At 42.7% G+C, this 21950-nt stretch overlaps 2 protein-coding genes across 2 annotated transcripts in view; both read right to left on the bottom strand.

The window, feature by feature from the left end:
• LOC103534357 (cytosolic phospholipase A2 epsilon-like) overlaps nt 1–12588 on the bottom strand; it is a 30402-nt gene extending 17814 nt beyond the window's left edge. The window contains exons 1-3 of the mRNA XM_030451812.1: nt 12515–12588; nt 10905–10977; nt 1656–1792 (exon numbers count right to left, since the gene is read on the bottom strand). Coding sequence (XP_030307672.1) covers nt 1656–1792; nt 10905–10977; nt 12515–12541 — 237 coding nt within the window. The 5' untranslated portion in view covers nt 12542–12588. The remainder of the gene's footprint in view (nt 1–1655; nt 1793–10904; nt 10978–12514) is intronic.
• A 4260-nt stretch (nt 12589–16848) lies between these two features.
• Nucleotides 16849–21950, bottom strand: part of LOC103534358 (cytosolic phospholipase A2 epsilon) — a 36720-nt gene continuing 31618 nt past the window's right edge. Inside the window, exons 19-21 of the mRNA XM_030451657.1 lie at nt 20289–20458; nt 17920–18106; nt 16849–17099 (exon numbers count right to left, since the gene is read on the bottom strand). Of these exons, the coding sequence (XP_030307517.1) occupies nt 16849–17099; nt 17920–18106; nt 20289–20458 (608 nt within the window). The remainder of the gene's footprint in view (nt 17100–17919; nt 18107–20288; nt 20459–21950) is intronic.

The raw sequence follows: 21950 nt of genomic DNA, 5'->3' as shown, positions 1-21950 counted from the left end.
CTGCATGTTTGGGACATCTGACTCTGCAGGAAGATTCAGTCTTACCATAACCATAATCTGGGTTGGAAGGGACCTCTACAGGTCATCTAGTCCAACCAGGGACACCCTCAACTGGACCAGGTCACTCAGAGCCTTTTAAAGCCCCACCCTGCACATCCCAGGGATGAAGCCTCAAACACCTCCCTGGGCAACCCATTTCATTTTCCCACTACCCTCATGGCAAAGAATTTTTTCCTAACATCCAATCTAAATCTAGTTTTCTCTAATTTAAAACCCTTCCCCTCGGAGGGTCCCATCCCTCCAGGCCCTTGTCCCAAGTCCCTCCCCAGCTTTCCTGGAGCCCCTTCAGGCACTGGAAGGTGTTCTAAGGTCTCCCCGTTGCAGCCTTCTCTTCTCCAGCCTCAACACCCCCAACTCTCTCAGCCTGGCTCCAGAGCAGAGCTGCTCCAGCCCCCTGATCATTGTTGTGGCTCCTCCTCTGTACCCGAGGTCTTTGAGGTGGCAGTGTTTTGTTACAAGTCTCAGTGTCAAGAGCTCCTCACAGAACCCCCATAGTCATTTTCCAACCAGTTCCTCTGGGGTTTTTGTGACGGTTCCATTCACACACTGATATTGTGCCCCAGGCACTGAACAGCAGATACTTGGCAGGCACTGGAGCAGTCCATACCCTTCTGAAACCTCCCTGACAACTTGTGCTGCAGGCTGGTCAGGAAACATGGCTCCTGACTGTGTGAATTGTGACCCACAGCTGAGCACACCTCAATTCTCAGCTTGGGCCCAGGGGAGCAGGGACGGGATCTGCAGAATGACAATCCTTTTGGTTAGAAAATACCTTTTCAGGTCATTGAGTATGACAGTTAACCCAGCTCTGCAGAGTCCAGTGCTGACCCAGGTCCCTTAGCACCAGATCTACAATGTGTAAACCCCTCCAGGGACAGTGATTCAACCACCCCCCAGGGCAGCTGAGGCCAGGGCCTGACAACCCTTTCAGTTAAGAATTTTCTTCTCACATGCAGCAAGTTCCCTGCTTACCACTAGAGAGATTCACATTATTCTTCCCCTCTCGTTTCCCTGAAGGAACAGAGAAGACATTCAGGACCCAAGGCCCACCACCAGCACAGCCAACTAGAACTAGCAGCCCCCTCTCCGCCCAAGCCTCTGCTGAACCCACCTGCACCACTCACACCCCAACACGAGGGACACTGCATGGCCAGACCCCCCCCTCAAGCTGCAGCTCTGCCCCTTGGGAAGTCAAGAACACCCACACACAGTGCTTCTCCCTCCCCTCATCGGCTGCCCCACCCAGTGGTGCAGCTCAGCACGCCCTACCCGGGGGTCTCAGGTCATCCCTGTGCCCTCCCCCGGGGGCAGGCAGTGCACTCTCTGCCTGGGGTCGTAGTGGACGGGACCCTGGCACAGCCGCGGCTTCTCCCGCTGGTACCAGAGGTGCTCGTTGAACTCGGGGAAAAAGAAGAAAATTTCTCTGCTGGCAGAGGCTGCTGAATCTGAGCCATGAGTGGTGTTCCTGGTGTCAGTGAGGCCATAAGCTCCTCGGATGAAGCTGATAACTAAATAGAGACCCACAGCATGGAAGTGCTATGGGGTAAGTTGGATATCTGGGGAGAGTACCTGCTGGGGATAGTGACCAGTCCTACCTTAACCTGACTCTGAACTGTGAAGTGGAAAGTTTCATTCCACGTGGGGTTCTTGGTGTTCTGGACCGTTTGGGTGCGGAAATGCTGCACCGAGGCTGTTGGGAGGCTCAGGCTCACGTAGAGGTCTGACTGGGATACTGTGGAAGAGAGGGAAAACATCAAAGCAATGACTAAGGAAAGACATCTACTACTCCTTAAGTAGTTGAGCTGTATGAATGTTTAAGATCTGCTCGCAGGACAACATGCAGAAAGCAGGCCAGGTGCCATCGAGCCAGTGCCCGACAACCAGCTTACTTTGTTCTCTGTGAAAGCCTGGCAGAGTGCTCTTCTTGGGAACTACTACTTTTAATTGCTAGAAAAACAATAAAGATTCAAAATACACAGTTAAATTGCATCTCTCTTTTCAAAGAGATGCACAGCCAGACTATCTATATATTATATCAGACTTCAAGGCCAACAACAGAGCTTTTAAAGAAAAAAATATTTCAAGAAAAATAAATCAGTCGTCTGTGGAGAAGATGAATGGCATTTAATCCTCTCTGAAGTGGATTAAAATGAACACGTATTAGAAAGGTTTGGAAATGTTGAGCAGTCTGATGGTGTAACATTTGGTTTCAGAAGCAGCTGTCCTGAGGAAGAGTTTTTGCCAGTAAAGCTGTGTAAAAAATATTGCTTTACACCCCTGTTTTCACCTGCATCTCTGTGCCTCAGCCAGAGAGGAATAAGGGGTTTTGCAACAGCTGATGGACAGGTGAAAGCTTGTCTGTGCTGCCCAGCACAGAGCAAGGTGACATTGCTGCTTTGCACAGGATTGCATTTCTTCAGTCTTGCTGTTTCAGTCAGAGGTGTGTTCAGGTCATGCAGTTCAGCCATGAACTGCAATGTGTCCAGATGTAGGGAGGGTAGATTTAGTACCTACTTTCCCTTTCCCATGTAAAGAAGCCAGCTGTCAAGTTTGGCTTCCCACATGGGCTCCATCTTAAGTGAGGGATGTTCAGGATCAAGGCTTTAGTCCGAAACAGGGGTTAGCAGCAATCTGCAGTGCTCTACACCAGCAACAAGCACTTTCACCCTGGGGTCAAAACAATCTGCTTGCAAATACCTTGTTTTGTAGTTAATAAGAAATAGAAATAATAAGAATTTATCACCAATCAAATCAAAGCAGGACAAAGAGAAAACAAACCCCCATCTTAAATACCTACCCCATCCCTCTTTGGTCTCAGAACCAAATTACGTTGGTCCCCATTTCTCTCCCTCCTCCCCTCCAGCAGGGGATGGGGAGAAGGGGTGGTGGTCAGTTCTTCACAGGTTGTTTCTGCCTCAGGGGAGGACTGCTCACAGGCTTCCCCTTCTCCAGCATGGACACTGGACGTGGTCAAGTCATTTACAAGTCTGTTAGCAGCACCAGGAAGACCAGGGAGTACATGGACCCACTGCTGAATGGGGCAGGGGCCTGGTGACACAGGACTTAGAAAAGACTGAGGTAATGTGTCCAGATGTAGGGAGGGCAGATATAGTACCTACTTTCCCTTTCCCAGATAAAGAAGCCAGCTGTCAAGTTTGGCTTCCCACATGGGCTCCATCTTAAGTGAGGGATGTTCAGGATCAAGGCTTTAGTCCGAAACAGGGGTTAGCAGCAATCTGCAGTGCTCTACACCAGCAACAAACACTTTCACCCTGGGGTCAAAACAATCTGCTTGCAAATACCTTGTTTTGTAGTTAATAAGAAATAGAAGGCAAATATGAACCTAATTTGAGATTAGCAATCCTGTGGACCCCCACTCAAAAGCAAGGGATGATCACCCAACAGAACATGATCTGCTGGTTAGGGACAAAAACCCACACAAGCACCAGAGATAGCATGGGTGAGGATTGCCCATAATTACTAATCCCATCATTAACATCATATTTCCTCTATTTGTAACAACACCTACTTGAGTGTTCCTGCCATTGCATAGCAGACACACCTTCAGATGACTACGCTTGGTTTTGTCCCATTTAAAATGTGTAGATGTGGCACTTTGGGACATGTCTAGTGCTGGGCTGATGGTTGTACTTGATCTTTGAGGTCTTTTCCAATCTGAATGATTCTATGATTTAGTGTTACCATGAAACCTGACTTTAGGGAACAGAGTAATTCATTCAGTCTTATAGCACACTTTGTAACTGAATAAGCAACAAATACAGCCTTTTTTTTTTTTTTTCCCTGAGATTTAAGTTATCTTTGATTGAATAACTCTAAATAAAAAATAAATAAAAATTATTTTATATTATATCATTATACAAAATATAATAATTTATATAAATATGTAATTATATAATTATATATTTTATATATTATAATTTATATAAATTATTATATTTATTTATCTAAATTAAAAAATTTTAAAATAAATAAAAGTAAGTGACTGATGAAGGCATATGATGAAGGCTGTGGTATACACAATGACATAGAAATTCTAAAAAAGCAATAGAAATCAAAATACATAGAAATGACACAAGTTTATAACAGTTCTAATCACTCCTAAACGTGTGTGTATGCAGAAAATTTTTGTGTGTATGCAAATTTTTGGCTCTTGGGAAGCTGAGATTGTTATTAGCCCAGACTGCTGGCAGTTCTTGTCCCCACTAGAAGAATCAGAAGGACTTGAGTCCAGAACTTGTGAGTGACCCAGTGTTTATCTCATTGGCATTTCCCAAATATCAACACCCACTCTGACTACGTCTGTTATGAAGAGCAAAGTATTACTTTGAAATTCCATCCATTTTTTTTTTTTTCCCTGCAAGTGATCACTGCTTGCTACTGCTCTGGTTTGTACCTCTTTAAGAAATAACTACTTGCCAGACAGCAGACCTCAGACTTTTTCTGAAGAACTTCTCACAGAGCCACTAAATGATCTGAAAAATGTGTTTGGTGATGCTTTTTCTCCTTCAGAGGTGACCTCTGAAACTTAATTGCCTCTTGTCTATGAAATATTTTCCAGGCTTTACAAGAGAGGCATTTAAAACACTCAGGAACATCTCAGCTACCTCAGGCCCCTATTCTGCCTGACTAGCTCCAGGCACAAGAAACCATGAGAACTGGAACTTATCTTGTACCCAAACCAATCAATAATAATAATAATAATAATAATAATAATAATAATAATAACAACAACAACAACACAACAGCAATACAATAGCAGTATCCCATTGCCTTGTATCATGTGCCTCTCCACATAGATGGATGAGGCTCCCATTGCCAGTCATGTGCCAGCAAATCATTACCCTGGGATGTAAACCTAACCACAGGGATTCTGCTCATGTGTGGCACACACAGAGGAGCTTCACAGCAGCTCTGTCCCTCTCCTGGGCTATGACACGTGAGCAGCCACTAAATATGCCATGGTATCACTGTGGGGCAATATCCTGGCCAACCTAGGTGTGGCTACAGGTGTTTATGACAACGTGGTCTCATGGTCCAGTTATTACACTAAGGTTCTAATTATCTTCCAGGAGAGCAGCAGGACTGGATCTTAATTGTGCTTTGGCATTAGAAAGCATTACAGCAACATGACCCATTCTCAGGAACGTCACAGCCTCTATGTCACTATGCTGCATCCCAGAGGAGAGCAGGGCACCAGCTCTTCTGACTTGAGCTAAAATCTCACTTATCTCACAGACAACTCAAATTCAAACAGGGCTACACCAAACAGATTTAGGTTTTCATTCTATCTCCTTTTTGGATGCTGGCAGACCCATCTCCGACCCACACATAACATGGGCAGAAACCTGGATATCCTCCTCACCCTGGGATATCTTAAGTGCAAGACAAGAGCTAGCAAGACAAGAGGGCACGATCTTAAGTTGTGCCAGGGGAGGTTTAGGTTGGGTATTAGAAAGAATTTCTTTCTGGAGAGGGTGATCAAGCACTGGAATGGGCTGCCCAGGGAAGTAGTGGATTCTCCGTGTCTGGAGATATTTCAAAAGAGACTGGATGTGGCACTCAGTGCCATGGGCTGGGAACTGCAGTGGGAGTGGATCAAGGGTTGGACTTGATGATCTCTGAGGTCCCTTCCAACTCAGCCCATTCTATGATTCTATGAAGTGCTCACATTGAGGCTATTTCTAGGGTGGAGATTTTTTTTCATGACTGTTAGACCACAGTTTTATTATGCTAAAAGGATCCAAACTAAGACCGTGGTCTCAAACACACTTTGCCCAGATCCTCATCATGTCTCCCCTCAGTCAGCTCCATCCATGTTACAAAATATAAACTACCACCACGGGGTGAGAAAAGCTTTTTCCTTCTTTCTCCTACACCATGGAGCTGAGCAGAGGTCTGGCTGAGGGTAGATGGACAGGCAGGCATTGCTGTTTCTGGAGTGCAGAATATTGGCTCATTTAGAGCACAGGAACTTTTTATATTCTTTTCTAAATGAGAACCTGGATTAATCCTGTGAAAGTAAACATCTTCCTTCTCAAGGCCCTTCACAACCAAATTATCAGAATTCTCCTTCAGCCCTGGGAGGTCGGTTCCTGCCTCCAGGGAGCATTCAAGATTAATAACTTCAGTAAGAAGCTTTCCCACTTTCTCCCACTCCTCTCATTACATTAGGTGGAGCACCCTACAAATACCACGTTGTCCCGTTTACAACCCTCCATAAGAAAAAAACCAAAAAACTTTGCTAAAATGTTGCTTAATAACCTTTACTTCCCCTCTCACCCCCATTTTCTCCCCTTTTCAGGCTTTATCAGTCCACATCCTCTTATTTTATAATAAGATTTCAAGCTGCATCTGGAACAATAGGCACTTGGTACATAACTGCAACTGCTAAAATGGTGAAGTAAGTAATAAATAACAATGAAACAATAACAGCAGCTCAAGAACATCACACCAGAGGAAGTCTGGGGCTTCCTGAAAAAAGGATCACATGGGACCATAGTTCCTCAAACACTAATGAATTTCACTGGCTATATTTCTTTTCAGGATCTCAAGGGCTTTCCCATGAATTGATTTCGTATCTGTCCGAACTGTTACTGCAATGCTGTAAAAAAAAAAGCTTATAAAAACATAAAACATGTTATAAAATATTGTACCTGAAATATGTCATATATTAAAAAATCCCAAAATTTGAAGTTGCCAAACTCAGCAAGTCTAACTTAAATTAAAAAAGGAAATAAATCTGCAAAAGCTTAAAAAAATACCGTTTTCCTACTAAGGAAATGCTGAAGAATATTTTTAACTCTACACTAGTCAAGGTTCATTTAGTCCAGGGCCCACAGACAGCATCCACTGAGGACTCCTGGATGATTTTAGGAAGTGGGGAACGATGACTTAAAATTGGTCAGCTCCGTTTCCCATCCAGTTACATTTTTAAATTTTTTGTTAAAGTTTAGCACACTATTTTATCTTCTTTTTTCATTTGTTAATTCCACTTAACAATTAGTTTCTCTCCAATATTTTGTACTTTAGGCCCTCTTATCTTTTTTTGGGAAGGATCTTTGGATGCATTGGGGATGGACACCAGTGCAAGAGGAGAATATGCCCCACATCTGGTAGTGGGTGTCTAAGGAAGGGTATACGAGGGGAAGATGCTCTTTCAGATCTCACAATATAAGATTCAAAGACTTCCTAACTCAACATTCACTGGCTTTTTCCTCTGTGAAAATACTCAGACTCTGCCTGGAACCCACATAAACTTTTGGTATCCATGATCTCCTGCTGTGGGGAATTCCCAAGCTGAACCACACGTCCTTCTGTTTGTATTGGAGCCATGGTGGTTGCCCAAGGGCTCTGAGAGGCTGAGCTTGAAAATTGGAAATTCTCTGCAGATAAAGCTCTGGTTTTAAGGGTGGGTTGGGTTGGTGCACATCCAAGGCTCACCCCATCAGGGAGTCAGGATGCAGATGGAACACACACCCAGATCTGGGAACTGGCAAAGGTTCACTAGTCCATGGATATCAAGAGCCCAAATGAGGCTGATGGGGAAGTGGGTGTGCTCAGTGGGAAGGGGGAATGTGGAGGAGGCAAACAAGGCACTAAATTCACAAGTCCTATCAATGGTATCAGCTATTCAGTGATACACAAGTGGAAACTATTCATCTAATTTACACACTGATGGATCAGTGGGAAGAAGAGAGAGAACAGTGCAAGGGTGCATTAAAATGATTCAGAATTTAAAAAGCATAATGAAACAATTTAAGTTGCCTTAGGTCAAAATACTACATTATGCACTGAGCTTCCATTCAAGTCTTGCATTATCTATTCTGGGGGAGGTGTTAGTGTGGTTTTGAGACTCTATTGTTATGGATTAGTTTTTTCCATCTCCATTACCTGGAGAATGGAGGAGACAGACCAATAACCTGCAGCATCAGGTTGGCAGACCCTCTAAACACTAGATGAGCATTTAACAGGGATGCCAAAACTCCACAGAAACCAAATGCAAGAAGGGACCTAGAAAGGAGAAAATAAAAAAACTGGGATTCACTTGTGAAAAAAACGGGGTGGGCACAACTGGCATGAGATAGAAAGAGCTGATTTAAAAGGTTAAAAATATATAAGGTGACAGAGGAATTAGTGCCACTTGCCAATTTGTTTTATCTAGTGACATTTGTTAAAGGAAAGTGGCAGAAGCAGAGCTGGGCAAAGGAAAAAAATTCAGTGTTAGGAGAACAGTACTGTAAAGAAATTTACATCTCTGGTGATGGACAGCCACATACTTCTGGGTTTCCTATGGCTCTGTCAAGCAAAACAGTGCAGGGAAGTGCTTGAAAGAGTCCAGCGCAGAGCTACTAAGATGATTAAGGGAGTGGAACATCTCCCTTATGAGGAAAGGCTGAGGGAGCTGGGTCTCTTTAGTTTGGAGAAAAGGAGACTGAGGGGTGACCTCATCAATGTTTTCAAATATGTAAGGGGTGAGTGTCAGGGAGATGGAGTTAGGCTCTTCTCAGTGGTGACCAGTGATAGGACAAGGGGTAATGGGTGTAAATTGGAGCATAGGAGGTTCAAGTTGAATATCCGGAGGAATTGTTTTCCTGTAAGGGTGACAGAGCCCTGGAACAGGCTGCCCAGGGGGGTCGTGGAGTCTCCTTCACTGGAGACATTCAAAACCCGCCTGGACACGTTCCTATGCGAAGTGCTCTAGGTGGCCCTGCTCTGGCAGGGGGGGTTGGACTAGATGATCTTTCGAGGTCCCTTCCAACCCCAAGGATTCTGTGATTCTGTGTGATATTCCCCCAGTTCTACACAAACCAGCAAAATTTTGAGCAAGTGGCTGAATTTCATCTTAAGCCTCACATTCTGTGGCTTCTCAGGGAAAGACACATCCAGGTACTGACATGGAATCTGCAATAGCTTTTACATTGCCAGTGAGTTGAAGCAGAGTTTAAATTAAATTAGGAAAACATTTGAAAAATAGGGATGTTTTATATGATAAAGAAAGTGTCATTGAAATACAGGAATATATATTCTATAATTCTGGATGCACAGAAAACTGCATCTGAAATGGTTTAATGGCTCTTTTTCTAAACACAACAAAGAAATTTTATACTTGGCAAAAATCTAATATTACTGGAATTAAAGAGCTGTTGATCAAAACTAGATTCAACAATGAATCAGAAGGAAGGCAGTGCCATGATTGGAATGATGTTCTTTTCCTACATGATGGAAGTACCTGAAAAGCAAAGCACTCACTTTTTTCAAATATTGTTCCTGTTTTATTTATTTTATTTATTTTATTTATTTATTTTTATTTCCCTTGGTATTTTAAATGATGCTGCCATTTCAGACAGGTAATACCTGGGCAATGCTGGTGGTGGATGTCTCATTTTGCTTTGCAAGCAAGATGCAATATATGTTTCACAGTGTAGGACAGAACAGCCCCAGCCTAGTGAACCCATGGAGTGCCCCTCCTGCTATTCTGGAGCCTGAGCTGCACTCTGACATTCCAGCTGCTCCCTCAAGCATCTTTAGGGGCTGTTGGACTGGGAAGCAGAAGTTCCTGAGCATGGCAGCACCTGCCCCTTGTCCTAGAAACTTTCTAGTATTAGAGGAGATAGTATCAAGCCATAGGAAACTGCCTTAAAAAAAAAAAAAAAAGAATAAAGAAAAAAAAAGTTTCAAGACACACACACACCAAAAAAAAAGCCCCAACAAAACAAAACAAAAAACCACATTGATCTAGATGAGAAAAATGTGGAGAGGAAGTTTGGTAAGGTCATTATCATGCAGATAGTTCCATAGAACATGATTATATGGAGAGATATCTAAGGGATCCACATCTCTTTCTTTCATTTCAGGGTGCACATTTGTACCTTCAAATAGGTTTTAGCTGTACCAAGGGATTTCTCTCCAGCCTATAAAGGAACTTCAGCTCTTCTTTTCTCACTTTAGTGGGAAGGTTCATACAGACTCTTCTTTCCCATGCATACAGCAACAAGAAAATACCCTACTTCAACAGAAACTGGACTGAGAAACACTTCTTTGTAAACCTTTGGTCCCTAGAGAAACTGTAGCAGAACTCAAAGCAATCCACTGTGGAAAGACTCAAACAAATATCTTGTCTTGGATAACCAACTGAACCTAATTTAACTTGATCTGGTTCCTATAGAGACTTTTTTGATTCAGCTCTTCTTATTTGTGTAAATGAATATATGGAAGACAATCAGCCTCAGATTGGAAGTGATTGTGATTCACACCTTTTTTTCCTAGTGCTTTGCAGTTATGGATGATGAAAAGACTTTTATGTGACTGTAATTCCTGGACACTGAATAAAACTAAGTTAGAATAGAAAAAGCAAACAGTGTGGGCCCTCAAATGAGTTTTGAAACATGGCTGTTGCTAATTTGACAGTCCAGGAGAGATGTCAAGTATCCAGTCCTGAGCCCACATAAAATACTCTGTGTCAGGCCTAGGCATGCACGGGGCAGACATTACTGTAAGAAGAAACCATGGAAAGAAGTGTTCCATCTAAACTTCTTACTTCAGCCTTCCCTGTGAATAAAAATCTTTTTTCTGATTAGGCTATGAAACATTTTATTCATCCTGTGCCAACATCTTCTGAACTAGACCTGGTTACTAGACTTCAGCAGGCTGGCAAAGACCCCAAAAAATATTATATTTTCTATGCTACCTCATCTTTGGCACACCATAGTCAAGCATCTTCTCTCTCCTGTTATAAACACTCTGTCATGTTTGTGACACTTGATTATGCTCTGAGTAGTTCTACAAGGATGAGGATGGTGCAGGGGGATAGCACAGATACTCACACAAATCTGCTTTCCTGGCATTTTTCATCCGGATGACTTTTACAGTGAGCAAGTTGCATGGAGAGGATTCTGTCTATTGAACAGCACACCAAATGTGTGAGATGAGCATGCAGAGAGAAAAAACCAGAAGCACAGTCAGAGATAACAGCAAGTGGTGCAATTCCGACCATCCAAACATTTTTTTGAACCAAGGTTCTTTATGAATTGACTTCTACTTCTTCCCAGAAAACCTACAGCCAGGTGTAGAACTGATGTTCTCCATTTTCCATTCTATGGTAACCCTCAGCTTGAGGTGTCTGACTCTTACAACCCTATCACAGAGAAATCATGGAAGTGAGTTATTTGCTGTGTTACTAATACAGCTGACACACATCTCAGTGTGTGCAGATTCAAAGGCTGTCATATATATCCACTCTATTTCACAACAAATTGCAGACAATCCACCAGGGCAGGAATTAGTAAGGATATCATGGTGTAATGATGCTCTTTGTCAGCTGGTTTATAGATCTGGAACTCCATTGTTAGGTTTGGCACAGAAGAGTGCTGGTTCTCAAACCATGAGGACCTGAAAAGCATCTTCCAGAGACCTGGCCCAAACTTTCCAGAAGTGGGGAGTGAAAATGACAGCCCTGTAATTATTTCTCTCTGACTAATTCAGAGCCTTTAAGGAAAGGTGACAAGAAAATATCAATGGAAATCTTGGGAAACCACCTAAGCCTAAGTGGTTATCAAAAGACATTTAACCAACTTGCCAGGAAAGAGGTTTGATTTTGTCATCCCCCCTCATTCCAAGGAAGGTTCAGACAAACATGGTACTTCACAGGATGTATGGGGTCTAAAGGTATTTTTTTCCCTAGATAATTGTCTTTTTAGAAGAAATAAAACGAGGAGAAACTGCACTTTTAAAGTTCTAAACGTCAAAAAACCTCCCACCAGCACCAACCAAAATATTTCAAAAAACCCAAATGTAATTGTAAACAAATGAAAAAAATAAGAAGAATAAAAAAGAAAGAGGAAAAAAAAATATGTAATGATGCAACACACACATAAGAAATAGTTCATACACACAACCCATAGTACAGGGCTTATCACTGTGACAAATACATAGATCAAACTGTGCCACCACTAATCCCTTTATGCCCAAAAACTCCCACAATTTTTAAAAGAGCTGTATTTAAGACCTCATGTAATATCAGTTATCTAGTGATACCCCCTTATTTTTCCTTAGTAGTTTGTTTTTTTTTTTTGCCTAACCCAATTGGATGGAAGCAAAGGGCAGCACAGAAAGATTTGGGTTCTTTTTGGTTGGTTGTTGGGTTGGGTTTTTTTTGCATGTGTTTGATTTTTTTTTTTAATTGGGGATTTTTAAAATAGGTGAATTAACACAGCAGTGAAGCCCTTAGATTCCTGAAGGCCAAAACAAAAATTAGGCACAAACCCCAAGCAAAAGCCCAGCTTTGCTCCCAGCATCAGCGCTGGTGAAGAAAGCTCGGAGCTGAAGATACAGGAGGTGGAACACAGGATACAGGAACACCACCTCCTACAGCCTATCTGCCACCAAGTTTCTGCCTTCACAGCTCATAACAGGGCCTCCTCTTTCCTTTTCTTACCTGTGCCTTACTGCAGAGCAGCCCCATGGTGGCCTTCTCCACGTCCAAGCCAGCTGTGCAAGGTGGTGGTGGATGGGGACAGAGGAGCCTTGGCCAGGCAGCTTCGCCTGCTTTAAGTCACAGGGAGCAGGAAGGTGTTTTAGTGCCTGACTCAGTGCCTCACCCAACACCACCACTTGAGCAATCTCCAACTCCTCCTTCTCCTCCTCCTCCTCTTTCTTCTCCTCCTCCTCCTCCTTCTTCTCCTCTTCCTCTTCCTCCTCCTTCTGGCTGCCCCAGGGAGTGCTGCAGACACCCAGGCCTCAGCACTGCAGAAGGATGGACTCTACAGCTGGAGTCAGAGGGACAGAGATCTGAAAGGGATCTTCTCTTCACTCTTAGGGTCACTGAGCAGATTTTTTTTTTTTTTTTAATAGTTTTAGAGCATCCTCCTGACTTCTTGAGAAGGTCAGAGTGCTCCTTGCATGGAGGTGACTGGCACCAGCCAGGGTACATCTGTCTGCCCAGGAGTGGGCAACAAGGACTTCTGTGGCCAAGCACATCCTAACAGTCTGTAGTGTATTAAAAAAACCAAACCAAACCAAACCAAACCAAACAAACCAAACCAAACCAAACAAACAAAAAAACACACAAAAAAACCCCAAAACCCAATCAAACAAAAGCACAAAAAAACCCCACACTTTTTTATAGCATTTCATTGCCTGAAGGTAGTAGGTGTGTCTGTGCTTAAAGACACATTGGAAAGAATTTTTTTCTTCCTATCTCACCTATCAAACCATTAGTGCAGGCCAAATACTGCAGGAAATAATTCCCCAACCACCTGTTGAAACTCTTAAGTTTCCATTTTGAAGGCAAAGCTTTAAAAGCTTGCTCACTTTCTCATTTATTTATTTTTACTTCGTGCACCTGAAGTAAGGTACTTAGGCAAATAACCTCTAAGAGGATATATTTAGGAGAGTAGAATTAATGTTGAAATTAATGTTGATTATTCTTAATGTTCTCACACTATTCTTCATGACTCACATTTATGAGGCCTCACTGTGCAGGGCACTGCCAGCATCCTGTAAGGTGGTCCCAGTCTCAGTGAATACATACTCAGATTCAGTACACAAGAGGTAACAAAATGGAAGACTCTTCAAAAAAAAAAAAATCATTGCTACTATGAAATTAAACAGAAAAATGAAACTCAAAAATTGCATTTCATTTTGTGATGAGGTAAGAACTGACTGATAGTCAAGAACTTCACAGACTTTGTATGACTTAAATTTCAGAGAATATTTGGCATCTAAGGACATTCTAAGATAACTGGACAAAACAAAACATCACCCAGACATTAAACAGATTAAGGATGGATAACCAACATATCACAATGCAGTAGTCAGAAGAAGGTACCCTCAAAGGGAAATACTCCTGAGGAGATCACAAACAGCTCAGTTTTAAGCCTACTGCAAGTTTTTAACAGTGACCTGGAAAAAAAACAAACCCAAAACACCCTGTTTCAGAAACCTGAAATACTGGGGAAGCTGAAGGAAAGAGATTCAGAGGGAATTGAAAGTAGGAGGAATGCCCTTGCAGAGAGATAGACAGGTTTCATAGCCAGAAGGACACAGTGCAAAGAGACCCTAATGCTGGCTTGGGATGCAACAAAGCATCCGTACAGTAATTAGTCATGGTTAGAAGTTAATTAGGCTCAGGTTGTGTCATGCACCTATCTTCTTTTTTTTCTGTCCTGTTGTTGAGTAAATATCCTCTATAAAAAAGACTGAAACTGTTTCCATCCTGCTACTACATTTCCAGTAAAAAAGGTCTGGAAAGCATAGGAGTAAATCCCAAGATATCTCTGGGAAAGACACAGAGGGATCCCATGAGCTGATGTTCTCCTGTTCTAGAGCTAAACCAGAACTGCAGCTGCCACAGACAGAGAGGAGCATAAAAATCTAAATAAAATCTAAATATCTAATATCTAAGCATGCAATCCTATACCTGGAAACAGGGCTATACCAAGCCCTTCCAAGTCTTTCAGGTGAAGGAACACAAAGAACATGCTCATAGGTAAAAAACACGTCCACCCTTCCTCTTGCATCACCCAAATTGCCCTAAGATGTCCCCACCAGCTCCGTTTTCCACAGCAGAGAAATCTTTTTCTCCCAATTCCTTGAACTTCGTTCCATGCAAATAAATTTGGCAGTTCTGAGCATAATCACAACTCTGATCTCAACTCCAGTTCTGCCCTGGTGACTCAGTCTGAAGTTCATTGCAGACAGAGTAGGAGCCTTCTATTTTCAAAAGGACAGCAATCCCAAGCATCTCCCCAGCTTCTGGCACCAGCTCAGATGGATCCTGGATGAAGGATGCACAGAGCAGGGTTCCTGGCATGAGAGACTGAGCTTGGGATCCACTGATTGCAGAGCTGTAAGAAGGGAGGGTTTGGAAGCAACCTTTCCCAGAAGACTTCTGGGATTCTTGATGAGGAACCACTCTCTCAGGGCAGCACCTGCAAATCTGGCTGTACCTGAGCCCAAAAAAGCCCTCCTGCATTGCCATGCTCCATGCAAACAGCTGCCAGCCACTTCCCATCTTACCTTACCTTGCAGAAATTCCAAAGTAATCCCTTCAGGAACAGTCAAGGCAGGTGAAGATGAGCAACACATGACAGTCAGCAGCAGCTCCAAGAGGAAATGACAGGAAAATTAGGCAACAGGGCTACTACTTATGCTGAACACGGGTGTTTTTTTGAATATCAGTTCAGAGGATTCATTTGATGCTGAAACAAAGATGAGCTAACTCAGGGGTATTTTTTTATTGATGGTGAAAACTGTATAGATTTTTTACAACACTGATAGTGACTTAAAAAAATTATTTCTCAAAGATCAGGGAAGAAAGCCCACTAAGTAAATAGTGGACAGATAATCAAATCAGAGATTACAGCCTTCAGTGGGCCAATAGAATCACAGAATGTCAGATTGGAAGGGACCTCAAGGATCATCTGGTCCAACACTTCTAATATTATTGGCAATATGAGATGTCTCAGCACCCTGTTGAACTCAGACTTAAAACTTTCCAAAATGGGGAAATCCACCACTTCCTCTGGGAGACCATTCCAACGTCTGAATGTCCTCACAGTGAAAAATTGTCCTCTTGTGTTCAAACAGAATCTCTCCAGGAGCAATTTGTGCCTGTTGCCCCCTGTCTTGTCCATGTGACTCCTTGTAAACAGGGAGTCTCCATCTTCCTTGTAGCCTCCTTTAAGTACTGGAACACTGTAACAAGGTCTCTCCTAAGCCTTCTCAAAGCTGAACAAACCCAGTTTTCTCAGCCTCTCCTCATGTGGCAGCAGCTCCAGTCCTCTGATCATCCTCATAGTCTTTCTCTGGACCCTCTCCAGCCTGTGCACATCCTTTTTGTACAGCAGGGACCAGAACTGAACACAATACTGCAGGTGTGGTCTGACAAGCACAGAGCAGAGTGGGATGATGACTTCTTTATCTCTGCTGGTGATGCCCTTGTTGATGCACCCAGCATCCTGTTGGCTTTCTTTGATGCCACAGCACACTGTTTGCTCACCTTGGGCCTGTTATCCACCAAGACCCCCCCCAGGTCTCTTTCCACAAAGCTGCTCTCTCACAAAGTGGATCTGAACTGCACTCCTCTTATGTGTTCCAAGACATACACTTCTCCACACTGAATTTCATAAAGTTTCTGGTTGGCCACTCCTCCAGTCTAAGTCATGCTGGAGGGTGGCTTTCCCTTCTGGGGTGTCAACCTTTCCACCCATCTTGGTGTCATCAGTGAACTTCATCGGGGTGTTCTTGATCCCAAGATCCAGGTCACTTATGAAGATGTTAAACAGCATCAGGCCCAATATCAAACCCTGGGAGACTCCACTTGTGACCAGCTGCCACCCTTAATAATTAAGATAGGCAAGACCAACACAATGAATTAGCTATTTACCAGAAAAATTCCAGTTCAAGAGATTGCTGCTCAGCCAGACAGGAAAGAAACATATAAATACAGGTTTGATTCACATTTTAATGTGTGACAATGATTCATTAATATCTTACACAACACTAAATTAACTTATCCAGAATATAGATATCAAATCATAAAGTAACAAAACTAAACACAAATTTGCTGCTTTGAAGTTTGTTTTGGATTAAACCACAGGTAAATTCCAGTATATTTGTCTGAATGGTCACTTAAATAAGATTAATTGGAGTCCAGTGTGTTCTCAGGATGATGCAGTTTACACTGTAAAGCATAAATACCAAGGGACACTGCCAAACATCAACCACCTTGATCAAATCACCATCAAATCACACCAGGGAACAGACAACTCAAAAAATACTACGGGGATGGTTAAAGGTGGGAGGTGCTGCCTGATGGTTCCTCTGCTTCCTCCGTGCCACTGCCAAGCGTAAGGCCTCAATTATCAGCTTCTCATTGTTCAGGACATTGTAATCAGTCAGTTTCACCAGTTTGTCAAAATTCTCTTCGCTGAAACACACCTCCCTCGTTGTAAATGGGGAGAGGATACTGGAGACATCAACTTTGCCTTCAGCCATCTTTTCAGGAGTTCTTTCCACACCTGAGGGACAAACCACAAGGAGACACCAATTGGGTTTTATTGTGATATGTGGCTCATCTCAGTAATTATAAGTAGAAAAGGGGGATTTGGAGGGAAACATGATTTCTCAGAGGGACTTTGAAGTACTCCAGTAGCACTGTATTCTTCATCAAGCCTCCAACCAAAAATGATACAAACCCAAGCAGCTAGGAATGAGAACAACACTGACTATCAGCAGCTCTTGTTGGGCAACATTAAGTCCTTTTTTTCCAAACTACAAAAGTGCAAGGAAAAGGAAACCAGAACACTCTTGTACCGGATGAAACAACAACCCTCCCATTGAAAGTTCAGGGGAAATTACAGCACTCAGAGAGATGTAATTCATACCAAAACCCAAGGTCTCTATCTACTAGGTCTTCAACCTGGGAGACTCCTTTTAACCATGTAAACAAAACCCAGATGAATGGGCTACCACCAAAACCTCCAGAAGGTTTTGTTTCCATCTTTGTTTGCCAGCAGGGATGCCTAACAAGTGTGTATTTATAGAGCATAAAAGCTTGTGCTGAGGAAATGCCACACTCTCTATATGCAGTCTGGGAGTTTTAACTTCATATTATCTCTAGTAAATCCTGTGGATTAAATGCTCATTTTAATATTAAATATGTTACCAAAGCTTCTTGAATTCTCACAGTTCACACATAATGACACAGACCATATTTTGGACAGTGATGGGACTAAAAACATTGGAAAGAAGGTCAGAGATAACAGATTAGGTATGAAATAGGGAGGACACACTAGCCAAGTGACTTTTTATTAAGGCTACCAGCCACAGAGGACTCACCAGGAGCTTTATATTTCTTGAAGGTGTCATTTACCAGGGGGAAAAAGAGCACTGTTGGAGTCTGTGGATTGTCAGCATCCTCAAACACATAGCACTCCTTCAAATTTTCCCTATCTTCCTCACTTATCTCAATTTTGGGAAAGGGGATTCCTTGCCCTGAGATGTATTTTGCAATCTGATCCAGAGGCTGGATGAAAGAATAAAAATAAGATTAATACAAACAACCAAAACTCAAAGAAGATGCAGATAAATGGATAATTTTAAACTTCAGCAGCTAACATGGATATTCTACAGCTTGGCTCTCCCTCTAAGTGGACATCAGGTTTCAGCCATAACCATACCAAAAAAACCATTGCTGTTTATCTTATTTTCTGCCTTACTTTAGGTAAAAACTAGAAAACAGTCACTTTCTTTCAGCTTGCAAATGGAGCCAAAAGCCAGAGCAACAATTTTACCTTTCCAGTGAAAAAAATTCAGAAGGGAAAGGCACAGAAACAGCAAGAATGGAGAAAGAACAGATTGGCCCAGACTGTTCAGTGTCATTGTCTTGGCTTCTTCGTTATTTCCCACTTCCCCAGTTTTTCTGTCCTCTGCATAGTTTGGGATTGGTTTGAGAATGACTCCCTATTAACAGTTATTAACACATCTCATGCTCTCATATAGAAACAATAAACAAAAAAAACCTCTAACAACTATAGTTACTATAAACCCAGGATTATTTTGATATTATTGTCATTATGTATGAAACACTAGCTTTATTATTTTTCATGATTAAATAAGTCTGGCATCAGAAAGTGTATTTCCCTAAGTTTAATATGAAATAAACAGGCCCAGAGACACCCAGGTTTTCCCACTAAATCTGTTAAAATACTGTCAGGACTTTCAATTTCCTCTGAAACTTGTTCAGTTCAAGAATAACCAAGCACAGTATCAGAGCAGCTCCAGAACATTCCTCAGTCACCTCTTCAAAACCCACTGCAGTGAAGACCTGGATGATTTTGAAATACCTACATCCATCACTGTCTGCTAATATTCTTCTTAGTTACTGAGAGATAAATCACCTAATAATTTACTGTTGTATCATTTATAAGTTAGATTTTCCCCTAAGAGTATTGGAAAGTTAGCTGGTGCTAGAGATCACTTTCCTTCATGAAAGGAATCACAGAATCACACAGAATCACAGAATCCTAGGGGTTGGAAGGGACCTCGAAAGATCATCTAGTCCAACCCCCCCTGCCAGAGCAGGGCCACCTAGAGCACTTCGCATAGGAACGTGTCCAGGCGGGTTTTGAATGTCTCCAGTGAAGGAGACTCCACGACCCCCCTGGGCAGCCTGTTCCAGGGCTCTGTCACCCTTACAGGAAAACAATTTTTCTGGATATTCAACTTGAACCTCCTGTGCTCCAATTTACACCCATTACCCCTTGTCCTATCACTGGTCACCACTGAGAAGAGCCTAACTCCATCTCCCTGACACTCACCCCTTACATATTTGAAAACATTGATGAGCTCACCCCTCAGTCTCCTTTTCTCCAAACTAAAGAGACCCAGCTCCCTCAGCCTTTCCTCATAAGGGAGATGTTCCACTCCCTTAATCATCTTAGTAGCTCTGCGCTGGACTCTTTCAAGCACTTCCCTGTCCTTCTTGAACTGAGGGGCCCAGAACTGGACACAATACTCCAGGTGTGGCCTCACCAATGCAGAATAGAGGGGGAGGAGAACCTCTCTTGACCTACTAACCACACCCTTTCTAATGCACCCCAGGATGCCATTGGCCTTCTTGGCCACAAGGGCACATTGCTGGCTCATGGTCATCTTCTTGTCTACCAGGACCCCCAGGTCTCTTTCACCTACACTGTTCCCCAGCAGGTCAGCCCCCAACCTATACTGGGACATCGGGTTGTTCTTCCCCAAATGCAAAACTCTACACTTCCCCTTGTTGAATTTCATCATGTTTCTCTCTGCCTAACTCTCCAGCCTGTCTAAGTCTCTCTGAATGGCAGCACAGCCTTCTGGTGTGTCAGCCACTCCTCCCAGCTTAGTGTCATCAGCAAACTTGCTGAGGGTACACTCTATACCCTCATCCAAGTCATTGATGAAGATATTGAACAACACCGGTCCCAGTACCGACCCCTGAGGGACTCCACTAGTCACACACCTCCAACCAGATTCTGCCCCATTGACTACAACTCTCTGACTCCTTCCTTTCAACCAGTTCCTGATCCACCTCACTACCTGATCACCAAACCCATACTTGGTCAACTTATCTACAAGGATGCTGTGAGAGACGGTGTCAAATGCTTTACTGAAATCAAGATAAACCACATCTACTGCTCTTCCATCATCATCTCTGCTTTGCCTTTTCTTACCAGTGTTTGGGACCCTCCACTGTAATTTAAATGCAGGATGACATCCACCTCCCTCTGAGACCTCAGAAGTGGTGGGTAGCTGGTGTTGATGAAGAACCCAGTATCAACCAGGGAGAGGTCACCATCTGCTGTTTCCATTAATTTATTTGGAAAGGAGTCTATCACTGTGTCTGAAATACAAATTAAAATAAACAAGACTGACTGCTCCTCTGCAGAAAGTTAATAGGGAAGAATGGAGATCTGCACCACTGATTTCCAGAAGCAAATGGCACACTGCAGCTTTTCCCTTCTTTCATTCCTGTACAGCTCAAGCAGCTTTAGGCCTAAAGGGGAGATTTCTCTTGCCTCCTCAGGCTGAGCTCACCTTGCCCACTGGAACACAACAAAATTTAATTTCACTGCTCAGACCCCACCTCCACCCCACACACAAAAAAAAAAGAAAAAAAAAAAAAAAAAAATAGAAAAAAGTAAACAAAAAAAAAGAGGGAAAAAAAGGAAAAAGGAGAAAAAGGAGGAAAAGGAGAAAAAGAAAAAGGAGGAAAGGAAAAGGAGGAAAAGGAGGAAAAGGAGGAAAAGGAGGAAAAGGAGAAAAAGGAGAAAAAGGAGGAAAAGGAGGAAAAGGAGGAAAAGGAGGAAAAGGAGGAAAAGGAGGAAAAGGAGGAAAAGGAGGAAAAGGAGGAAAAGGAGGAAAAGGAGGAAAAGGAGAAAAAGGCGAAAAAGGAGAAAAAGGAGAAAAAGGAGGAAAAGGAGGAAAAGGAGGAAAGGAGGAAAAAGAGGAAAAGGAGGAAAAGGAGGAAAAGGAGGAAAAGGAGGAAAAGGAGGAGAAGGAGGAGAAGGAGGAAAAGGAGGAAAAGGAGAAAAAGGAGAAAAGGAGAAAAGGAGAAAAAGGAGAAAAAGGAGAAAAAGGAGAAAAAGGAGGAAAAGGAGGAAAAGGAGGAAAAGGAGGAAAAGGAGGAAAAGGAGGAAAAGGAGGAAAAGGCGAAAAAGGCGAAAAAGGAGAAAAAGGAGAAAAAGGAGGAAAAGGAGGAAAGGAGGAAAGGAGGAAAAGGAGGAAAAGGAGGAAAAGGAGGAAAAGGAGGAAAAGGAGGAAAAGGAGGAAAAGGAGGAAAAGGAGGAAAAGGAGGAAAAGGAGGAAAAGGAGGAAAAGGAGGAAAAGGAGGAAAAGGAGGAGAAGGAGAAAAAGGAGGAAAGGAAAAGGAGGAAAAGGAAAAGGAGGAAAAGGAGGAGAAGGAGGAGAAGGAGGAGAAGGAGGAGAAGGAGGAGAAGGAGGAGAAGGAGGAGAAGGAGGAAAAGGAGGAAAAGGAGGAAAAGGAGGAAAAGGAGGAGAAGGAGGAGAAGGAGGAGAAGGAGGAGAAGGAGGAGAAGGAGGAGAAGGAGGAGAAGGAGGAGAAGGAGAAGGAGGAGAAGGAGGAAAAGGAGGAAAAGGAGGAAAAGGAGGAAAAGGAGGAAAGGAGGAAAAGGAGGAAAAGGAGAAAAAGGAGAAAAAGGAGAAAAAGGAGAAAAAGGAGAAAAAGGAGAAAAGGAGAAAAAGAAAATAGAAAAAAGTAAAAAGAAAAAGAAAAAAGAAAAAGAAGAAAAAAGAAAGAAAAAAACAAAAAAGAAAGAAGAAAAAAGAAAAAAGAAGAAAGAAGAAAGAAAAAATAAGAAGAAAAAGAAGAAAGA

This window comes from Calypte anna, chromosome 5A (assembly GCF_003957555.1).
Source record: "Calypte anna isolate BGI_N300 chromosome 5A, bCalAnn1_v1.p, whole genome shotgun sequence".
NCBI classification, from domain to species: Eukaryota; Metazoa; Chordata; class Aves; order Apodiformes; family Trochilidae; genus Calypte; species Calypte anna.
Note: the sequence above shows the minus strand (reverse complement) of the source record. Positions and strands in the feature narration are given on the sequence as shown.